Genomic DNA, 22,296 nt, shown 5'->3' with positions numbered 1-22,296 from the left:
TGTGTGGCTTATGGTGTAAAAGAGGACAGTGAAGGCAGAGGTGAGAAAAACACAATTGAATAATAAACCAGGAATAACAGGAAGGGAGGTTGTGGTGCCACCATGATGAGCAAGCACCTGGAGTTTTCTCCCAAGGACAGTTGTGGTTTTGCTGCAGGTGAGTGTTAGGAAAACAGCCAGCACATGGGCAGGTGGAATGGCTGCAGATGTGTTCTTAGAAACAGAGGGATTATTCAAATAATTTAAAAGACTGTTTGCTGTGCCTGCATGCACATAGATTAATGTGATTCATACAGGTGCTGCTGGTGGGGGGAGAGAGATTTAAATTCTTTTGTGGTTTCTGGAGAGCTTCCATTGCTTTCACTCAAAATGCTGCCTTGAGGAGCTACTACAGCTAGTGGGTATATCTTGATTAATTAGCTCTCTGAATACGTGGCTGTTAGCATTTGTTTGGATGGAAAAACCAAACAAATTAACCTTGGAGGAGAAATGAGTTTAGATTGGGCTGGGACCAAAGCTAATTTCTTTCTAATGCAAATGTAACCCAGAGCACTCTAACATTGACAGCTCCTAGTACTTGGGGCTTTATTTTTGCTTGGGATACATGACTTTTTCTTTTTTTCTTTTTAATTCCAAATTTTGAAAATCTTTTATTTTTTAAATTCTTTCCATTATTATTTTTGGTAATCCAGTAATAGATTGTGCTTCCCTTCATGAGGTTGTCTTCCTTTTAGAGTGAGGTTGTCCTAAACAGTGATGTATAGAGATTTACTGGTTTTATCCTGTGTGGAGACTGAGTGTAGAAAGACCTTCTACTTTTCCTCATGTCAAGAGGATTTGTTTTGACTTTAGACTGTACTAAATTAAAGGTTTCTGCAACTTGACAGAGACATATGAAACCCTGCAACTTGTCAATGTGTACAGAGGTTAGGTTGGTGTGCTGATAGATATCTGGACTGCAGAATAGATCTTGAGGAAAAAAAAATCATAATTTTTTTGTTTTCCAATGCTGCTGTTGAGATAAGGACAGAAAAGTGGTGCATCCTTGAAAGTAGCAGCTCTATCCAGTCTACTGAATTAAGTAGGTTTCACTCCTGTGTGACAGTATCTTGTGTAAAATATAACAGACCTACTGCAGCTCAGGGAATGCTACATCCTTGTTGACAGTTTAAATTAATATTAGTGTGTTACAAAAATTAAAAATCATTATCTTGTCCTTGCTCAAGGAAGCTTGTTACAAAATGTATGGCTAGGTGCAGGGCAAAGAAGCTTCAATTAACTTTTCTGGGTGTTACTCAGATAAGATTTAGGATTTATGGTAGAACTGGGAGTCTTCATTGCATAGAAATGAGTCTCCTTCAGTGCTTTGGGCAGCACCTCAAGCAGTTGGTTCACATATAGAAAGAAGAAAAGGCATCTCTATCCCCCAGAATATCAGTTTAGGGAACAGATGTACAGATTGCTCCCCACACCCCATAGTGCTAGCCTTGGTAACTTTAATGAAGTAGCGTCAAAGCCCAAAGTTGTTAGTTTATGTAGCTACTTGGAAGCTTGTCCAGGCATTATCAAGAAGCTTTTGGAGCTTTTTGTTTCATAGTTTGTGCTGTTGTGCAGAATGGGGCTGGATCCTTTGGCCTTTGGTGGATCCACACTGATTTAAACCAGCACAGGGTTTAAAGTGCATTTTCCAGATGTGCCTGCTCTGGAAGTGAAGATAACTGACCAGGGGTGAAAGCCCATTGGAGAAGGCTGGGAATCTTGAGGAGAGGGAGAAAGAGAAAATAACACTATGTAAACATGCTGCTGAAAGCTGTGATAGAATTCCTGCAGTCAGCTGGGGAGAGAGATAAAGCTGTGCTGGTTATCTCAATTTTGCTGTTTTTCTATTCCTCAAATCTTTCATTTTCAAACCCTGAAGTTCTTGTCAAGTGGATTGTGGCAGGAAAGGACTTTAATGCCATCTCCACCTTGGTCTAAGCTACAGGGGAAAGTGGAAAAGCCTCACAGGTGAGGCAGGGGAATATTCCCAAAACAGCAGAGTACAAAAGCACCCTGTCCATGCAGCCACTCTGGGAAACAAGTCTTTAGCAAGGCTGTTGTAGCATTGTGCTTCCTGAGGAGTGGAGCCAACCCTTCAGTGGTTGAGGGACAATATTAGTTTAGGGTCCCATACTTGTCCAGATTTTTGTTTTTCTGACATAATTGTTTATTGCCTCTACTTCCTGTTTGCAACAGGAGGGGGAAAATATTTTCTATCTGGCTGTGGAAGATATTGAAACAGACACAGAACTTCTGATTGGGTACTTGGACAGTGACATGGAAGAAGAGGAGGAGGAGGAGGAAGAAGTAACTGTTATCCAGGAAGATGAAGACAGTGGCAGCAATAAAGAAGTTCAGCCAGCGGGTGAAAAAATTGCAGGTGGGCAATATGTAAAACATAGGGAAACTTGAGAGCTTGAAAGTGGTGATGAACAAAGAGAACATTCACTGTATAGGACTGGGGAACTGAAAAGTCCCTTGGGTTGAATCTGAGTTCTTGCTTTATTTTTATCTCTTTTTTGGGGTTTGGGTTGAACTTCTTTGCCTTATAAAGAGCAGCAAGTCTTGTGAATTAGTGAATGAACGAGTGAGCCTGGATAGTAACCATTAATTTTTGAACTGAAGACAGAATTTGTTTCGCCTGACACACAGGCTTATAAATGCAGAGCTTTTGCTCTAAGAGGGGTGGTTTCTTTCTTACTTAGATGGGAGAGAAATAAACCTTCCCATAGAGCTATTCAGCCAGTCCTAGGGCATGTAGGAAAAGGAAGGTGAGCTGAGCTGTCTGGGGAATTCTCAGCATGTTTGTCAAAGATGAAGATGAATTCATAAATGACAACTTGCATTGAGGTTCTGATTGAGTTGAATGACTGATTTGGGCCAACAGTCTAAGTCACACCCATCTTAACACTTTCCATCCATTTTCAGTAATGCTGGCAGTAATCCATTTGAGATAGGCTGTCTATAATCTCTTCAGACACTGTTTTTTGTGAGTTTCATGCCACCCTTTTGCATAATCTGTTTCTGGCAGAGTCTCTCTTAATGTAACCAAAAAACCTGGGACCTACTCCTTTACATTGGTGTTGCTTCCCTTCATGCAGCTCCCCTCGCCTGTAAACAGGACCATGCGTGCCCAAACTGTGAGTCCAGCTTTGCCAGCCAGGAGATCCTAGCGGAGCATCTGCAGACTTTGCACCAAAAACCCAGTGAGGAAAAGGAATTTAAGTGCCGAAATTGTGGAAAGAAATTCCCTGTTAAGCAAGCTCTGCAAAGACAGTGAGTAGAAACAGCAGTGTTTTCCAGGGACCATTTAAATCAATTTAATTCAATCCTTTGTTTCTCTTGACCTAATCACAAGCTAAGCTTTAATTTTTTTTGCATCTGTATTTATACCCTTACCCTCTGCTTTAATCTTTTAATGTCTGAATTTCTTGTATTTGTTGTAGAATTCAATGGGAATTGGAAAAATATTGACCATTTTTTGTGTGTTAAAGTCATACACTCTGGAGACCAGACCAGAGCAAGTTGGGTGCAGCATTACTGATCTCCATCAGTGGAATGGATGTAGTTTTAGTAGTTTAGGAGGTGTCATTTTCAAGCTGTGGATGCTGGTGCTGAATTAAAGTAAGATTTAAGGAAAATAAAAGGAAAACCAGCACTTTATGTTTGCTTAAATATTTGCATGATGGAAAAACAAAAATGGAAACATCAAAGATGTGAGGTTTAAGAACATGACTTTGTTGTCCTTGAGAGTATAAATATGCAGGTTTGTCACTAAAGTCATATATATCTTAGAATTATGCTTCTGCACAGAAACATAACTGGTTTGCTTTTGTTGTTTATATATGCATTTTCTTACAATTAGATAGATGTATTACTTTTTATTATACATTTAATTACAGATTGTTAACCTATATTTTGTAAAGGTATATGTAGTTTGTACTTAGTGCAAGCCTGTGAAAGTTGTAGAACATTGCCCTTACTTCAATTTTTCTCTTTTTTTGTCTCTTAGTGTCCTTCAGTGCACAGAGAATATCAGCCCAGGAGACTCCTCAAGAAGTTTCCAGTGCTCTGTTTGCAATACTGCCTTCAGCTTGGAATCGAGGTTTTGTGTCTGAGTTACAGGACTGCTGTCATGTCCTTGCTGGCCTCCCTTTGCATGCTAGCTTTCCAAAAGCTTGGGAGTGTTTGGGAATCCTAACAGGGCAAGGACTCAAATGCTTTCCTTCCTCTCTGCTGTAAGTAATGCATGAGGTGGCCTTGGAACTCTGCAGTGCAGCATGTGTTCATCTCTGAGTACTTTCTACAGCTCTGATTTCTGGAGACACTGCCTGATGTGTTTTTGTTTTTTTCCCCCTCTCTTTGTTATCCCATGTAGTTATGAGCAGCACAAGGAGGCGTGCAGAGGGGATGCCAGGTTCATATGCAAGGCAGATAGCTGTGGGAAGAGGTTCAAGAGCAAGGATGCCCTGAAAAAACACAAAGAAAATGTTCACAGTGGTAAGAAAGAATTTAATGTTCCTTCAGAAAAAATCCCCACGGACGTGTTTCTAGCTTTAAATTTGCAAGTCAGAGTAAACATTGTCTTTGATTTCTTTTTTAATGGATTCATTTGTATCAAATAGAAAATTAAGAAGTAACTTAATTGCAAGAGTTACTATTCCTCCTCCCGCCCCAGGAGAAATTACTGTAGGCCACATGAATCATTAGTCTCCTGCAGAAAATGTAATAGGAATCTTGAGGAGTTTAAACTAGGCAAAGAGTAGATGAAGCAAAATGTTACTGGAGTGAGGAAAGTCAACCACTGGCACAGGAAATGGTGAGTTCTTGATTTTTTGGCTTTTTCAGGACACAATAGGATGTCTTTTTTTTTTTGCCTAATCAAACGATTAAGCTTGATGAGGGTTGCATAAAACCCTGTAGCATCTGTTTTGCAGGAAGCCAGACCAGACCATCCACTGGTCCTCTTAGGCCCTGGTGTTTTCATATCTGTCTGCTGTGAGTGGTTTTCACTGAAATGTCACCCCCTTCTCATGGGAGGGCAAAGCACTGCTCTCAGGTGCACAGCACAGATCCCAGTTCTGGCATTCTGCACTCTGTCTGTGTCCCCTCTCCTTGTCAAAGGAATACCTTTATGTGTGGGGACAACAGAATTCCAGAGTGACAGAAAACCGTGTTCAGTTGATGGTGACAACACTGAGATGCTTTTTAAAATCTTAAAATCTTTTTAAGATTTTCAGTCTCTTTCTGCTGCCAAACTCTTGCAGAGTAGAGAAAACTTTGTCATATTCTTACAAAAATTGTCTCCTTTTTTTTGGTATCATTAATAATTTTTTAAATCTATGAACGCTTATGTTTAGGCTTAGTTTTTGTCAGTTATGTAGTGGTATATGAATTCCACATTGAAGGATTAAGTATATTCCAGTTGTATGTGTCTATTTGTACATATAAATACTTGTCATAAGTTTTGTAACTTTTTACTTTTATAATGTTTCTAATGTTCAGTGTAGTATGGATGTGTTTTACCTAAGCTAGGAACTATCTTGCATGGGCATCTTAAATTATAAACAAAGAATTAGGTTTATTTGTGGCGTACTAGAAAGAATCTGTAAAGGTAAGTAATAGATAAACTCAATTAAGTGGTCTGTGACTTTTTGAAGCAGCTATGAAAAGGGAAGGAAAATGTCTGGTAGCTGACCTATAGCTTGTTTTGTAATTTGCATTTTAGAAAATATTTGAATTCATTATCTGGTGCTAATATGATTGCCCTGATTAATTCTGCTGAAGACCATTAATGATACTTTATGTAGTAGGATGCTTAATGCTTTCTAAATAAACAAAATAGGAAATGGTTTTGACTTAATTTTGAGGGGTTTTTTGTCACTGCTGCACTAACTCCTGTATTGATTTCTGGATGAAATGAACTGTTCAGTTGCCAAGTGAGCTGTTCTCAGCTGTGAACTGTGCTCTTCATGTGGGATTGGTGGGGTACGATAACATCTATTTGAAAGGTTTTTTTCTTTATTGTTCTGGTTTTCTTAATTTACATTCCACCAGTGACTGGTTTGTTGGACACCCACAGAGAACTGCTGATACAGAGTACTTTGAAGATGGGATACAAATGTAAAAATCTTATGTCAGTCAAATGACCTGTGAAATGTCACAGGCTCAGTGGAAATATTTAGGTTCTTTCTTAGCACTTCCTCTTGAAGATGTTGGTGGTATTTTGTTTCTGTTTCAGGAAATTCTAGGAAGAAGCTGATGTGTTCAGTGTGCAATAAGAAATGTTCCTCAGCAGCAAATCTGCAGGAGCATCGAAAGGTCAGTGAGATGAAGGCTGGCTCACAGCAGGCACTGACTTGCCTGAGATGTGAGGCTGTGCTGCTCATGTCACTTGAAAGCTGCTGTAATGCAAGCCTTTGGGTGATCTCTTTCATGCTTACAAAGCCAACCTGGTGCAGTGTGGGTATTTGCTTTTTTAGTCGCACTTGCTCTAGCCAAATATCCCCCTAAAGTTTTCATGTATCTCTTCCCAAATGCTAATATGTTACTCCAGCATTAAGTCACAGTTGCCTGCTGTTCTTCAGCGTTCTTAAAGTGTGTTATGTAACCATGGCATACATGCAGACCATAAAATAGGTTAATGAGCCTTCAGTTTTTCTACAAAATACAGTAATTTTCTTATTGCTTTTTGAAATACCACTTAGGGGAGTTACTTCTATTGTAGTTATGCAGTAGTAAAAAAAATTCTTCCTCAAACCCAGATTTGAATGTCTTTTTTTTAATGCACATAATCTTTTATAACCAGAACAGGAGGGGTTAACAGATTGAAAAGCATCTATTGGAAATAAGGGTGTTCATGTAGAAATACAGATGGACCATGAATATGAGATTCTGAATCCATTATACCCAGAGGAAGTCCCTGCAAGATTAATTTGATAAACCACTAAAACCCAGGAGAATCTGTTTTTGCAAAAAGCTGCATTGTACTGTTTATCAGATTAACTGTAAGTCTTTAATAATACCCTGGCTATAACCTGAATCCATTGAGGATATAAATGATATCAATTAAAGTATGTTGCTGCAAAGGAAATGGTGGGGCCCCTCCTTTTTAATTTGTTTTTCTCCTTACTTGCGTTAGTATGCCCTGCACTTCTTGTCTAATAGGGCCATATTTTGTTGTAGTGGTGTTTCTTGCCACATGTTGTTACAAGTTTTACACACTGGCACAGGTCTTGCACATCAGGCCTTTAAAATGCAAAATGTTCTGGTTAGAGTGTCCATTTTATTAAATGTTTGTTCTGTTTAGGTAGTTGTAGTTCTGGGCAGACATTGTGACACACAAGTTTCTCAAATATGATTGATGTTATCAGTTCAGCACTTACCTAAAGAATCACCGTGAAGATTTTGTGCATAAAACTTTCTTTGCTCTTTTTTTCTTTTAAAACATCCAGAAAATGGCTATTCCAGACTTACACACTTATATCAGAGAGTGAAGGAGATTGCACATACTCACACTGTTTTTTTGCTTGAATTAATCTCCTTATGTAGGAAGAGGGGCAGGATCATCAGCATTGGCAAAAACATTTGTACAGGCAGTAAGACCAGTATGAAAATAATAGGTAAAACCAGGAGAAAAAGACAAATTTTTTTCCTCCTACCCATTTCAATGTAAAGAAATAAAAGTGGAGAATAAAAAGGTGAAATATAACAGAAAATAAGCCCAAACAACAGAAAAGGTCTGATAAAGACAGAGAAAGGAGGTAAAGGGGCTGGCTGGAGGGAATTGATGCATGTTACTTTCTGAAGACATGGTCATTCACGTCTGTAGTTTTCATGTCAAATTTAAACTCATTTTTAGCTTTGTGTGTCTTGTGCACTGCTTGTGCCTTAACTGTCTAACTGTATTCTGATACTTGAGTTCTGATGTCTGAGTAAAATGCTAAGTTCAGTCACTCAACAGTGATAATAATGAGAAGGAAAGTGAGGGGACTGTTAATCTTACTGATGCAGTCAGTGCTAAATGATTCCTTTCAATATAAGGATCTCATGTTTTGGATTAGAATTATTCACAGGAAGTCATATTTCAAAGTGAGCAGGTACGTGTGAGTAGCACAGGCTGCCAGGCCTCTCCACTGATGCTCCACTGTAATGGAAAGGGGAGAAACATTCAAACCAATCTCAGGGTGGCTCATTCTTTTCCCAGTCAGAGTTGGTAGTGCTGCACTTCCAGTGTTTGTAGGTGGGCTGGGGGAGTCTCTCTCTTCCTGGCTGTACAGCTGTGGACTGAGCTTCTGACTCTTCATGTAATGGTAAATGATCACACTCTTAATGTGTTCATGGTAAAGCAGCTCATTCTTCTTTTAAGAAAGAAGATTAAGGACACTTGGAGTGTAGGGCAATCAGGCTTTTTTGGATTTGGAATTGCAGGTTTTGTGTGTTACGGTTAAGACTGGTGCTAGTGCCTTTCTGGATTTCTCAGCAGATTTCTTACAGTTCCTGTACAGACCTGTACAGTTCCATTCAGCTGTAGTGCTGTCTGCCAAGGGACCGGAGCAGGGTGTAGATCCTGTAGGTGCACACTTTGTGGTGACTGGGGTGGGGCTGCAGCTGAGCCTCATCCCCAATGTGCTACAGCTGTGGGCAGCAGGTGAGCAGCATTGAAGGTAACAAGAGCCCAGGGACACTGCCCAACCACCAAAGGGTGCAGGGCATCAACAGGAGGGGATAAAAGGCTGGGCTGAAGACCAATAAGGTGCTGGTGCTTGAAGCCTTCTGCAGTGTTAGTCATGCCTCCACCATCAAGATCCTATTTTGGTCAGAATTTGAGAACCCTTGAGTCTCTCAACTTTTTAAAATTTGTAGAGCTGGACTTCCTGCAATATTGGCGTGAGTAGAGTCACACTTGAAAATCTTCTTTGCTTTCCAGCCCCTGACCCCTTTTTTTTTTTTTTACCTTCCAGTTCCAAGCATCTTTTTGGGTTAATTTCTGACCTTTTTGTTTAACACTGAACAGTGTCTTATTCTACTGGGCAATCGTTATTTTTTATTTACCAGTCAGCTGCCTCCTGGTTTTCCAGCAATTGGTCCTAAATGCTGTCATGTGCTGTGATGTTGAAAAAACTGTATTTGGAGTTTGAGACAATGCTGCCCCTCCACTGTCTGGCCTCTAAAACCTTTCAAGAGAAACAGTCCTGCAAGGGTGTTATAATACTTGTTTTTTAAAATTCTGACAGAAGCTATGAAGTGGTTTCTGTGTTATTTTTACATGTATCTTGACTAGAAGAAAATGTCCTGACACGTTAGTCTGCATTTGGTTTTTTAATGCTTTCCTAATAAATTTTGAATGGCTCTGGTAGATAGAAACACAGATGATACAAACTGGCAGTATAATTGTAATGATGATTTTTTTGTTGGCAGTTATGAATTTTTACTTTTTGGGAGATGATGTTTTCCAGCAAGGGACAAGCAAGGGTGAAATCACAGAATATTCTGGAGTACTAGTAGAGCTACTGGCTAATAAGTAACTCCATTCTGTTAGAGTATTTATATCTGTGTAAGTGGTATAGTCTTGTTTTAGCCGCACATTTGATTATCATAAAACATTTTGCAGGTCCATGAGATCTTTGAGTGTCAAGAATGTGACAAGAAATTCATTTCGGCAAACCAGCTGAAGCGCCACATGATAACTCATTCAGGTAATGTACAGAAACGTGCAGAGCTCTGTGTGTGTGGATATGTATTTCATGCATGTGGAGTTTTACCTGGATTAGTTTCTTATGGAAGGCTTCATGAAATCTCTGCTATCTAAGTTGGGCAAGCCAGTCTCAGGTTCCAAGGAAACTGTCTAAGGCAGCCTTTCCAAGCCTTCCAGAATTCCAAGTGATGTGGTGTAGTCCTCTTCCTACTGCTGCTTTGTCTCAAGCTGTTTTGTCCTGCTAGCTAGATGAGGTCAGTGAGCTGGAGTGGGGCAAAAGGTTGCTACATGGCAGAGAGAGGAGGTGAGAAAACAGTGCCTGAGGTTTTCTGCTGAGGAGAAGAGGCTGGGAGCTGGGTGTGCTGTCAGTGATCTGTGCTACGCTGTTTTCCTGTGTATCTGTGTATGTGTTAGTGGGCTCATAGCTTCTGGTCAGAGGAGAGCAGCTCACGGGCCACCCCATCCACAGACCACCCGCAAACGTTCCCTTGTGCCAGCACGAGTCCCCTGTGAGCAGGGAGTGTCCCATCGCTGGGTTTGGCAGTGTGGCACGAGGTGGCTCTGCCAGGATATCTGGCCACTGCAAGTCCAGCATTTTCTGTGTCCCTCACCAGTGATTAGATACATCAAGCAACACAATAGAAACACAAACATTGTTCTGTCAAATGCATTAGCATTTAAACAAATGCAGGTTTTTACAGCTGCACAGGCTTAGAGTTGAACTGTTTTCTTGGTATCAGTCCACAGCAAAATCTCATTTCTTGTAATATAATCTGTATCTCAGAGGCTCCTGGCTTTCTTTTGACACTTTTGGATGAGCATTAGTGCAGTTAAGTTGCAGTCACCAATTGAAGCATAAAGGCTTTTTGCGTAGGAACTTTTGGGTTTGGAAGCTAATATGTATATTGTTAATTAAGTTTTAAAACATTTAAACTGTCATGGCCTCTTTCACATTTCTAATCTGGAAACACAGTTTTCCTCTTTGAAGTCATTCTCTTTTGATTTAAGCTAATTAATCAGAGTTTAGTTTTAGCAATGAGTATTGCAAAGAATGTGCCAATTTCTTGAGATACACCATGGCTCATCTTTTGTGAAGTGACTTAACTGTCTAACATAAAGGGCATTAGGTGTCTTTCTAATTGGTTTAATCTTAATTGGGTTGACTTAATTGCAGAAATCTCTCTGAGGAGATGACTGTCTCTGCCTTTCATCTTCTCCCCCTGTATAAACAGGAGATTAAATGTCCCCCACTCATTTTCTGCAGAAAAACGCCCCTACACCTGCGAGGTTTGCAGTAAGTCCTTCAAACGACTTGATCAAGTGACTGCACACAAAATAATACACAGTGAAGATAAACCTTATAAATGCAAGCTTTGTGGAAAGGGATTTGCCCACAGAAATGTTTACAAGAATCACAAGAAGGTAAAGCACTCTGCTGTTGTTGTTTACAGGTCTGCCAGCCTCAGATTTGCAGATTTTTTTTTTTTTTAAGTGGTTCATTGTTAAGCTCTGCCATGCTTATAAACATGGGATTAAAGTATTGGAGAATGTAGTTTTAGTGTTCTTTGTTATATCCAAAATTTCAAAAGGCTGAACCAATTCTAGTAAACAAAAAAGTTAAATAAGGAGAAGTAAAGCATAGTTGCTTGGTTAAAAGCATCAAATAAATCCCATTTTGACTTTTTTTGTTTTGTTTTGAAGTTTTTGCTTTGCTTTGGTTGTGGTTTTTTGTTTTTTTTTTTTGTTTTTTTTTTTTTTATTACTAGATTACCAAGTTCATGTCACTGATTCAAAGATGTCTTCAAATACTTTTTTTTTAATAGTGTAATTGAATAAAACTATGTGTAGTCCTCTTGCAGTCATTGTTGGACTTAGGAGCAGATGCTTTCAAACTGCACTAAATTTGAACTTGGTGCAGTGTTCACATATTTAAGCAACATCAGAAGAAATGTTACCTGAAAAATAGACTCACAAAGGGATGTTCCGCCTGTGTTGAAGCTCAGATCTGCTCGGCCTAATTTTTGTAATGCCTGTCATTAGTTTTAACCTGGGTTTGCCATTTCTAATGGCAGGGCTCTATCCAGGACTGCTGTTTCAGAATTACAAGACTGTAAAAAGAAAAAAAACCCAACCTGATATAGCCATACGTCCAAGCCTTTCACAGTGTGGATCATGTTATATTCCATCTGGGAATTTGGCACAGGATCTTTGCACCATCTCTTGCACTTGCAGTCATAAATCATGTAAGAGCAATAATAATGCCTCTCACAGGATGAAATGGTGATGACTGTCTAAAACAAGAAAGCATGCAGAAGCCTGCTGAAGGACAAGATTATATCCCATTCATTATATTTTATGGTCTAGACTTTAAGGAAATTGGACAGAACCTTGCAGATTGGATATATTATAAGAAAAAAATGTATAAAATATTACCTAGAAAGATAGACCTATATTTTAAATGAATACTTTTTACATGTTTCCTGATGTTAGCCAGCCATTGATGACTGGTAAGGAGTTTGGGTTGAAAATGGACTTCAGGATTAAGTATGAAGGAGTAAACACTTTGACCCAATTCTGTGTTTAAAGCAGCAGTACCACCAGCATAAACAAGGATTAGAGGTTCCACTTAATGGGAAAAATATTAAAATTTAGACAGCTTTAGTGGGTACCAAATTTTGATGGAATTCCTTAAAGCATTTTGGAATGCTGGTTTCCTGGACCTGTTTGCACCTAATACTGGCTGTAAATCAACTCTGCTCTATATTGAGAGAAACTTGTTCCTGGGTTTGCATAAAGATTACCCAAACAGCTGTGGCTGTTCACCCATCCACATGTAGGTCTCTAAATTTACTTGCTGAGTGAGGAGGTGAACAGGAGAGGCAGGAGACTGACATGGATGGCCTGAGTTGCTTTTTTAGACACACCTCTCTCCATTGAGGAAACAACGGGAGGAGAAGGGAGCAGGCAGCAGAGGGGAGTCTGGGTGTGTGTGCACAAAAGCCAGTTGTACCATACAGCTCAAAGAGGTGGTGGTTTGGAAGGCTGAAATAGTTTAGAGTGCCATGATTTTGGGAAGGCTGTGCCTGGGGAAAGAGGACAGTGGTTCTCTTGCTTGTTCACAGGAATGCTGATCCAGGAACGTGTAAATGTAAAACTTTCTTGTGTATTATACTTCTATGTATTTCTTCATCTTATGTTTCTAATGATTTTTAAATGTGTGTTTCCTGTAAGATGTCTTCCTAGATTCATTTTCCTTTGGAGGAGGAGAATTGAACTTGAAATAATTTCAGGATCCTTTTCTGAGTTTCAGGATTATGTTATGGGCTGGTAGCAGGGAGCATAGATACCTGTAGTAGGAATGATGGGTATAGCAGTTAAAACCACTTAAATCAACAGCATTTAATAGAAAACATACCTTTAAATTTGATAGCAACATACTTAAAAAACCTTGGGATTTTGCAGCAGACTTGCATCCTTTTTATATATAAGAGAGTCCAGATACGTTTTGTGCCTTTGAATTCTTTATTTGTGTTTTAGATGGAAACTTGTTGCTTTTGTTTCTGTAATTCCTGTGTGTGTGTGGTGGGGGGGGTTAACTTGATTTAATGTTGGAAGTCTCAGAATAAAAATGGCTCCCACAACATGTGTTTTTAAACATCTTTCAGATGTGGATGTCTGTTGGGTCATTTCAAAAGTGCAGAAGGAGATTAGTTCCTCTCATTTCAGAGGATTTCATTGGGAGATACAGTGGAGTTGCCAAGAGCCTATCTGCTCCGTTCAATGTAGCACTGGGATGTGAACCTGAACTTAGCACTTGTTATGCTCTTAGAGCTGCACATGTGAGGCAGGAGCTCTGGTGCCTCTGTGATCTGCTGCTCCTGCAAGCAGGTGCTGCACTGCTCCGCATAGGTGCGTGTGCAAGCTGGCTTTGCCACTTCCTGGAGGTGTCCAGGCTGGGAAGTGTTCTGGGGTATGGAACCAGCTCAGATGTCCTCTGTGAAAGCTCAGGCTGTGACTTGAATGATCTTAAATGATGAGACTTAAATACAGTTCCATTTCTGTGACAAGGCAAGAGAACAGTATCTGAAATGTGGAGGGAAAAAGGGATTGTGCTACCGATAAAAGTGGTCACCTTTCATGCAGGTTAGACTGGATGAGGGTGCATGTTCTGAGCCATGTAATGCAGATTACCTCCATACAGGAGATGGTTTTGCTCCATCTGTTCCTTTGTTGTTATGTACAGAGGATGAGTTCAGAGAACAAAATATGAGGACATGACAGTCGGCAGAAATAGGTCATCAGACACAGGATTTTAAAGGGTTTATGGCTAATCCAGGGTTGTTTGGTCCTGGGGAGCATAATGATTTGAAACAACTGTATTCCATCAGTTTATCTATTGGGAATAAGTAGCCTTGGGCTGGGCTTAAGCCTCCACAGATGCTGTGGTAGGAAAGGCTGCCATGAAATGCTGCATGAGAGCCCATCCTCAGTTGCTGGGATGATCTGTGGGTATGCCTAGTTAGGTGATTTTGGGTATGTGGGTATGCCTAGTTAGGTGATTTTCTTTGTAGGGAAGTTAAGACGTGCAGATCAATCTGTGTATTTTGATCAAAAGGTGAGAAGAGTATAAAGGAGATGCTAAGGAGGAGTTCTGAGGAGCACAGTGACTTGTACAGACCTGTCACTCACGTGCTGAGTGCTCCAAAGCAGGGCATTTTTTAAAAAGCAGCATGACTCTTGCGCTCGTGAAAGGTGCCAGATTGACAGCTCTGGAGACTGAACCCTTCTATTTATCCACAGAACAGGTACAGCACAGGCAGCAGCACTGCGAGCTTCCCCACAGTGTCTCGTCCATGTGTCCCAAGCCTGTTCTGGAGGAACCCCCTGTTGAGGTGAGAAGGCAGTTCAGTCTCTTCATGTCCTGTCAATCCTTGGCCTCACTGCCGGGGGGGCTGAGCAGGGTGCCAGCTAATGCCAGCCTGCTGGAGACTCTGGGCTGGAGCGTGCAGCAGATTTCAAGGAACATGAGATATGTTCCACACCTGTGATGGTCTTCCAGCAGCCTTTTTGCTTTCAATGACTTAGGTTGAGGTCAAGGAATTGATTTTGAGCCCCAGGCCTCCCTATACCACTGCAGGACATTCAGGGTTTGGTGCTGTGTGTGAGAGGACATTGGTGTTAAAATCAAACTGGGTTCAAGGCCATCAGCCAGCCTCTCAAGAATTTTACTGTCTGCCCAGAGCCCCCTTTTTTCCCCCAGTTGAAGGGGTAGAATAACAGTTGCATGGATTCTGGATAGCAGAAATGGATTATAAAAATATGTACTATGCTGATATTTGCCCTTAGTCTACCAGATTAACTCATTTACCTAATTTCCTGCATATTATAAAACACTTACTGTCCATCCCCTTTTCCTCTGGGCACTTCAGCTTGTAATAAGGTTCTTGTGAGCTAATAAAGTATTTGGATGCTGATGCTTTAAAAACCTGCTTTCCTTTGCAAAAAATAGTAGGAAATTGGGTAGATAGTAAATCAGTACAACTTATTATCTACAGTGGGACAGCTGTTGAAAACACTAGGAAGCAGGGAAAGTGCTTTGGAATTTATAAAAGTAAAATAATGCTGGATGTTTCCCAAGATTTTCTTTTCTTCAGAAAAGAAGTTTCCTTCATCAACTCTGCAGTTGAGGAGATTCAACCAAGCTTAGCCTTTTATTTTATTCATAGCTTTGAGACTGTTTTTCAGCTACAATGAATTTTTCTACAGCCAACAAAAATCTTGGTACTGTTGCTTCCATGGCTTTGGTTTTTTTTCTGGTGGTTTTTGTTGTTTGTTATTTTTTAAAATAAAAGAAGCTATATCAATATATAAGAGTAGTGTCACGATTTGAGGAATTTTCTTTGCCAAATTTTAGGTGTTGTCTTGAAAATCAGATTGGTTCTCCCTTAAAACTTTAGTGAAAAGAAAGAGATTTGTGTGTGGACAACTTCAAAGGATTTATTCATATTAATAAGAATTCCAGGCCAGTGTTAGTACTGCTGAAGCAATGCAGCTGAGCTTGTAGTTTTTTCCTCTGGTTATTCTGTGGTTTTATGTCTGTTTATGTGCCCACCTCATGTGACACTTGTGAGGACCGGGATGGCAGTTACTGAGTAGCTGCTGTGCTGGCTTTTAGGATCCTGAATAAAGGCAGAATGATTATTTTACTTCTTCATCCCCTGGTGCTTCCAATTGTGATATCCCCTCCTGAGTCCCATCTAGAAAATGAAGCAGTTACTGCAATGGTGGATTTCCATGAGCCTTTCCTCTGACACGTTGTCTTTCATCCACAGACCCATTCTGAGGAGAGACCGTTCCAGTGTGAGGAATGCAAAGCCTTGTTCCGAACCCCCTTCTCTCTACAAAGACATCTGTTAATCCATAACAGTAAGGGCAAAGTCAGAGGAAAAACAGCTTTCTCCACTCTCATATGTGACTGACAAAAACAAACATGTGGCACTTTGCTCCAATATACAGCTTGCTGTGTTAAATTGCTACTAGAACTCAACTCTGTATCCAGGGAGTTAAAAAATTCAGAGCCAAATTCAAACCTTGCCTTCAGATGCACTTAAATGCAAATCCAAATATGCTGTAGAAAATCCAGCAATTATTTGAGGTCTGATGGCAAGAAATTTGTTTCTGCATTAAATGTGATAGTGTTACCTCCATTTTAAGAAAGGACAAATGCAAACAGAGATAAGTCGGTGACTTGCTCAGCTTTTGTAGGAAATCCAGTTTAGAGCTTGACTCTGGTATTGTCTCTCCTGTGCCAGCCCAGGCTCATGTTTGCTGCCTCTGGCACAGAACTGGAGCAGCTCAGGGAAATACTGTGGCCATTTTCACTCATGAGTAACTTTTCTTGGCATTCTGTCCTTTTTTTTTAGTTGACTGTGTTATGATTTATTTTTGGTGGAATTTTCTCCATCTTTAATACTTGCAGACTATCATTCAAACCTTTGAAAATCAACAGTTTTGATTTTAGAAAGTGCTCATGATCTAAAATCCTTGCAGCTTGGAAGACAGTACTTGGTTTGGGGGAATATTCACACTGGCATAACTAAGAAAACCACAAATGTTTCCTTTTTTAATCCTGCATAACAGTGTTTCTGTTAGATGAATTATTGGATTGGCATGTTCAGTTTGTTCTTCTATGATTATCTTTCAAAGCTTCTGCAATTTTTTGGATGTCATAAATGTTTTTCCCAGTGTTAAATGTTAAAAATGGTGAAGGAAAATATTAAAAACCTGTTCAGTAATGTGCATTCTAATGAACAAGCATTTCCAGAATATCCAAAATATTCACCGTGTGCAGAATTGTAGTCTTTCCTGAAGGTTTCTCTAAAATCATGTGCTGTGACTTTTTTTTTTAAGAGGATGGTAGTTGAGGAAGATATGTTTTTCTCTTTGTTAGGTGAGAGGACCTTCAAGTGTGATCATTGCGATGCCACTTTCAAAAGAAAGGACACATTAAATGTTCATATTCAAGTTGTACATGACGGACATAAGAAATACAAGTGTGACCTGTGTGACAAAGCTTTTGTGACACCCTCAGTCCTGAAGAGCCATAAGAAAGTGAGTAGAGCAAACTGATCATTTCTTGTGTGTTCTTAAGGTTGTTATTCAGTGTAGAATCCCCAGAGCTGCTTCTGCCTCTCTGGCTTTTCAGTAGATTGACTTTGCCCTAAAATGCTGATTGCAGGTTATTGGTGCCCAGCTGAATCTACAGCTGGTGCTTGTGTATAAATTCAGTGTAGGTGCTCCAGCATCATGTGTGTGGCAGGATGGGCCTGGCTGCCCTGATCATTTCCACCAAACTCTGCCAAGGAATTGGGGCAAACTTCAGGAGGAGGCTTGCTCACTGGTTTGGTCTGAGGTAAGATTGATGTTCTGGGGAAGAAATGCGAAGAAAATAATTGAATCAAGAAAAATCAGCTGAGAAAAGTTAGTTAAGGTGTTGCCACCTAATTCAGATTGTGAGAATTTGTTTAAAAAGGTCATGCATGTAATGCTTGCCATGTAGTATGTGCATCATACATTTGTGTAAAATCAGAATTGCTTTTGCTTTGTGCTCCTGTCAGACCAGGACTGGCTGTGTTTGTGAGCCTTGTAGTTGCTCCCAGAAATCCTTTTGGTATTTAGGTGTTTGGAATGAATTAGTAGCTGTGGGTCTGGTACATCCCAATGTTGCTGGAAGAGATACAAATGATCTCCAAATAACTGTATCCTAATCAAGGGGAGTTTAGCATTCATATCTTTAATGTCAGAGAATGAAAACAGTGCAAGTCCATCCAGTATTGAAATGAGCTCTCATTTACTCTTGCTTCAACTGCAGCATAAAATGTACTGCGTGAGAAAGTTTTTTTATGATGTAATGAAGAATTTTGTGTCATTATGGTGTTTTTTCATCAACATAAGGATTAATTTCCCTATCTGAAGAGGGTCATATGCTAGCTGGAAACCAAAATAATCAGCTGCTCATATAATTGTGTTATCTTTCCTATCTCATTTAAATTAACACTTCTAAATGAAGTAATCAGAAATTCTCTACTTAAAGAACTGGCATAGTTACAAGGAAAAGTAATTCAATGCACTGATAGATCTTCAGTTTAGAGTTGTGTGTTGAAAGTACAGTGTGGAAAATGATAGTGACCTTGTGTGTAATTGATTTCAGGGTGATCTTGCCATTGACCACACAGGTTGGATGGAAGAATTTGTAATACTTTTTTTTTTTTTTTTTCTATTTTGAAATAATTCTTCTTATATCAGTGAGGCCCTCCAGCCTTAAAAGCTTGATTTCGAAAGAATATCTCAGTGATTTAATGCTGGTGAAATTTACAATGTTGTTTTTGTGATCAATTCTTTAACACCTAGAGCTAATTAGAATCTTTGCCTGGTGTGACAGTAAAATGCATAATAAAGGTAATAGCAGTCAGTGTCAATACAATTAAAAATTCCATATTTCAATTTTTTATTTAATGCTGAACAGTCATTCTTGTCTATCCCCTCCCCATGTAGACTCACACAGGAGAAAAAGAGAAGATTTGCCCATATTGTGGACAGAAGTTTGCAAGCAATGGAACATTGAGAGTTCACATTCGAAGCCATACAGGTATTTATTATGATGAACAGAGAAGATTTTCTAAATCTGTAACAAGATAGCTCTATGTCCACAATTTATCTATCTACAAACAGGCAGATTTACATGTAGGCTTAACACAGCATCTTTGTCAGACATTTTACCTGCTTAATGTGTAAAAACTGTTGTCAGGTTTCATTTTGCAAGTTTACACTTTCATTCAGATAAGTGGCATCAGGCGGCTGAAAGAGGTTTCTTTGTGATAATTTGTTTACAACATAAAATGGTGTAGATTTGCCTTTGGCATGCCATTTTCTTGCCTCTGCATAACCAAGTTTGGCTTGCAGGGAGATGGCAGTAATTTCTGTGTGCTGCTTGCTGATGTTACCCATCAGTTTGCCTGGAGCAGAAAGTTCCAGTTTTTCAAGCTCACCGTGCAGATGGCTCTGGAGATGTTCAAGCAGAAATACTTTCCACATGTGTGCTGCTACCAGTTAGATTTCAGCTCTGTCAAGCAGACTTTCCCTAATATAGGAGTTAGACTAATATGAGTGTAGGGGGATACAATATAAGAAAATAAAGGTAATATAGAAAGTAATTTTACCACATAAGAAGTTGCAGCTAAGCCAATTACTAAAGATTAGGAATGGGCCTGATTTTAACAGGCCACAGCTGTAGCCAGTAACAAGAAGAGTGCTATAAAAGAGTGGGTTGGTTGGTTGGCTGAGGGGAACTGGAGTCAGCTGGTTGCTGTGAGAAGGAGGAAGAGTCAGTGCTTAGAGGAGCTGCCTGTGAGAAACGTCAAGGACATACAAAACTCTAGCAATGTGGAACCCTTGCAATGTAATGACAATAGAACTCTTGCACTGTAATGACAACAGTGAGTTTTGTGAAACCACACACGAGGGACCTCTAACCCTGAGTATAGAGCCCTGCAAAATTTGTAACCTCTGTTATAGGAGGCTGTGACATTTTGAACTTAGTTCAAGCAGAAGGCACCAAAGATTTCTAGTGCCTTTGTAAATTAAGTGCAGGGGGAGAAACTGCCTTGCCAGGAGATGATACAGGTTGGAATTACAGCAATTTGGAATGAGGAAATAATTTATGAATGAATAATGGTGCAGGTGGGAAACTTTCAAGGCCTCTTTTTTTTACCTGAGAAGCTAGAAGCAGTCATTGTACAGTTACTACTACAGGAAAAATGCTGTGCTAAATTTATTTATAATGACCTGAGAGACAAAGTCTGATTTGTTCCTCTTCCAGTCTTGCTGCTAGTCCAGTGTCAGTTACATTTTTGGTGGTTTGCATCCTTTACTGTGAGAATTAGCCAAAATAGATGTTTATGGTTATTTTTGTCACTCCGTTACGATTCCTGGCCAGTTTTTGATTATCCTGATGAATAACGGGGGGGGGGGGGGGGGGTTGCTCCTAAGTTATGACTGTAGGTTTAAAAAGAGTATCTTTATTACATGGCAGAATTCCTAATGTAGGGTTGAGTGAGAAAATGGCCTAATTGGATTCTTGTTGTAAATCTGGAGAGATGGTTTTGTCTGGTGCTGTACCTGAAGGCTTCAGCCATGTTGTTCTTTGTCATAACACAAGCACACTGATCACGAGAGGAAATTGTTGTCCAGGGTTCAGTGAGCCTGAGGGAACATGGATTTCTGAGGAATACCTTGAATCATTCCCAAAGAACGTAAGGGGAGCTGCTGAAGGAAATCCAAGTCATCTGCAAGCAGGGTAAAAAAGAAGTTGAGCACTCTTAAGTTCCCTACAATGAGAAAATTCTTGATAGCTTTACAGGGAATTTCTGAGGAGTAAGAAATCTTCAGAACTTAATTTATTCAGAGATTAATGTTTGGTTTCTAAATGTTGCAGTGATTGGTATTGGTGTCTGTTAAATTCTTTGGATTTGAATTAATAATTTCAAAACTGTGCCATCCTTTTTCTCTTTGGTCAGACTTGAAAGTATCACTTTTCATTTTAAGCAGCCACTGTCTGTTTTCAGGAGATGATTCATCCTTCTGAATAAGCCTTGAGCTTTTGGTGCAACTAAGCAGTCCATAAATGTAAACATTGCCAAGACCTTTTGTCTTTGTGGTTACAGGTGATGAGGTTTGAGGTCTTTGTCATATTATCCCATTATCTTTCTGTGGTCAGCTAGACTTTGCTTTATTGTCTACTTTGTGTAGAGGTTTTGTTCTGTATTTACAAAACAAATTCAGGTAGAGGTTATTTTAAAAAGTGTTGTACATCACTTTTTCTCTTCCTTATGTCTATGAAATTCTTCTTTACAAAAGCTGAGGTTCTAGGGTACCTCTCTGGTTCTGCTTTGGAATGATATTTTTGATATGCTTAATAATCCATATACAGAAAGAGAAGCTCAGTGGGGTTTTGTCTTTTATTTAATATGCAGCATGTGCTCTTGAATGTTGTTCCACACAGACATGCACACTTCCTGGATAAGCAATTTCCTTCTCTCTTCTGTGTTAGAATAAGACTTTGTAAATGAGCCCAAGCAGCACTTGGCCTTTTGCAGCAACTGAGCTGGTTTGGGGTGAGTGAACATGTCTGCATGTGCATGTACAGAGGGAAGGGGGTGATCTTTGCCTCTGAACCTGGAGTGTTGCTCTGTAATTCATCATCTGGGTTTCAGCCTTGGCATGACACAGACAGCGCTCTGCAGGTCAGCTGAAACACTAGAGCACATTCTCCCTCTCCTGTATCCTGTTGGTTTATGACTTCTTAGGGTCACAGGGAGCTGGGGTTAATTCAGCAAAAGAATCCTTTGACTGTGATATAAATTCCTTGGCTTGTTCATAAATTGTAAAAGAAATCCTATGGTCTGCTCCACGGGCTGGAAACCCAGGGGCTGGGAGGTTAATCGCTTCCCTGAAGTTTTAAGCAACTTTCAGTGTTAGCAGTTTCTGGCTGCAGTTTGTGCAGCTTCTCAGTTGCCTTATGCATATCTGTTTAAAGGTGTTAATTGCTGTGGGGTGTGTGTGGATTTGTGCGTGCCTGTGTGGGTATCTGGATATAAAAACACATTTTATCTGTTTGCTGTTTATGCTGTTGCCTTCCTAATTAGTTGTGTCCTAATCCCTTCCATCCTTGGGATGTAGCACATCAAGCTGTGCAGCAGTGAAAGTTGTTCTGAAGTGGTTTGTATTTGCAGGTAAATTTCTTTTAGAGCTAGGGGAATTAAGGTACTTAACTGTAATTCTGTCCTTTCTTTCCCTACTGATACGGAACAACTAATGGCCATAAACGTCTTCCAGAAAATGATGAGTAAATATAGGTTAAAATATAACCTTACTTTGCTTTTACCATCACAGTTAGTCCAAGTCCTAATAATAAGCCAGTAAGATAACTTACATCTGTCCTAAATGTTCTCTGAAAAGATGAGTTTTTCAATTCTATATCATTTGAAAGCCATGACTTATTG

At 39.8% G+C, this 22,296-nt stretch overlaps 1 protein-coding gene across 3 annotated transcripts in view; it reads left to right on the top strand.

Annotated features, from left to right (window-relative positions):
- Positions 1-22,296, top strand: part of PRDM5 (PR/SET domain 5) — a 58,329-nt gene that overhangs the window by 13,707 nt on the left and 22,326 nt on the right. For 2 of the 3 annotated variants that reach the window (XM_058024877.1, XM_058024876.1), the window contains exons 4-12: positions 2,236-2,419; positions 3,141-3,315; positions 4,418-4,539; positions 6,281-6,360; positions 9,653-9,737; positions 11,001-11,158; positions 16,069-16,162; positions 17,187-17,347; positions 18,791-18,884. In XM_058024877.1, the coding sequence (XP_057880860.1) occupies positions 2,236-2,419; positions 3,141-3,315; positions 4,418-4,539; positions 6,281-6,360; positions 9,653-9,737; positions 11,001-11,158; positions 16,069-16,162; positions 17,187-17,347; positions 18,791-18,884 (1,153 nt within the window). Of the gene's footprint in view, positions 1-2,235; positions 2,420-3,140; positions 3,316-4,051; positions 4,145-4,417; positions 4,540-6,280; positions 6,361-9,652; positions 9,738-11,000; positions 11,159-16,068; positions 16,163-17,186; positions 17,348-18,790; positions 18,885-22,296 lie in introns of all 3 variants that reach the window. The other variant, XM_058024875.1, reaches the window with a different exon arrangement.

This window comes from Melospiza georgiana, chromosome 5, assembly GCF_028018845.1.
Source record: "Melospiza georgiana isolate bMelGeo1 chromosome 5, bMelGeo1.pri, whole genome shotgun sequence".
NCBI lineage: Eukaryota > Metazoa > Chordata > Aves > Passeriformes > Passerellidae > Melospiza > Melospiza georgiana.
The sequence above is the reverse complement of the archived record's forward strand: the minus strand, read 5'-3'. Positions and strand labels throughout refer to the sequence as shown.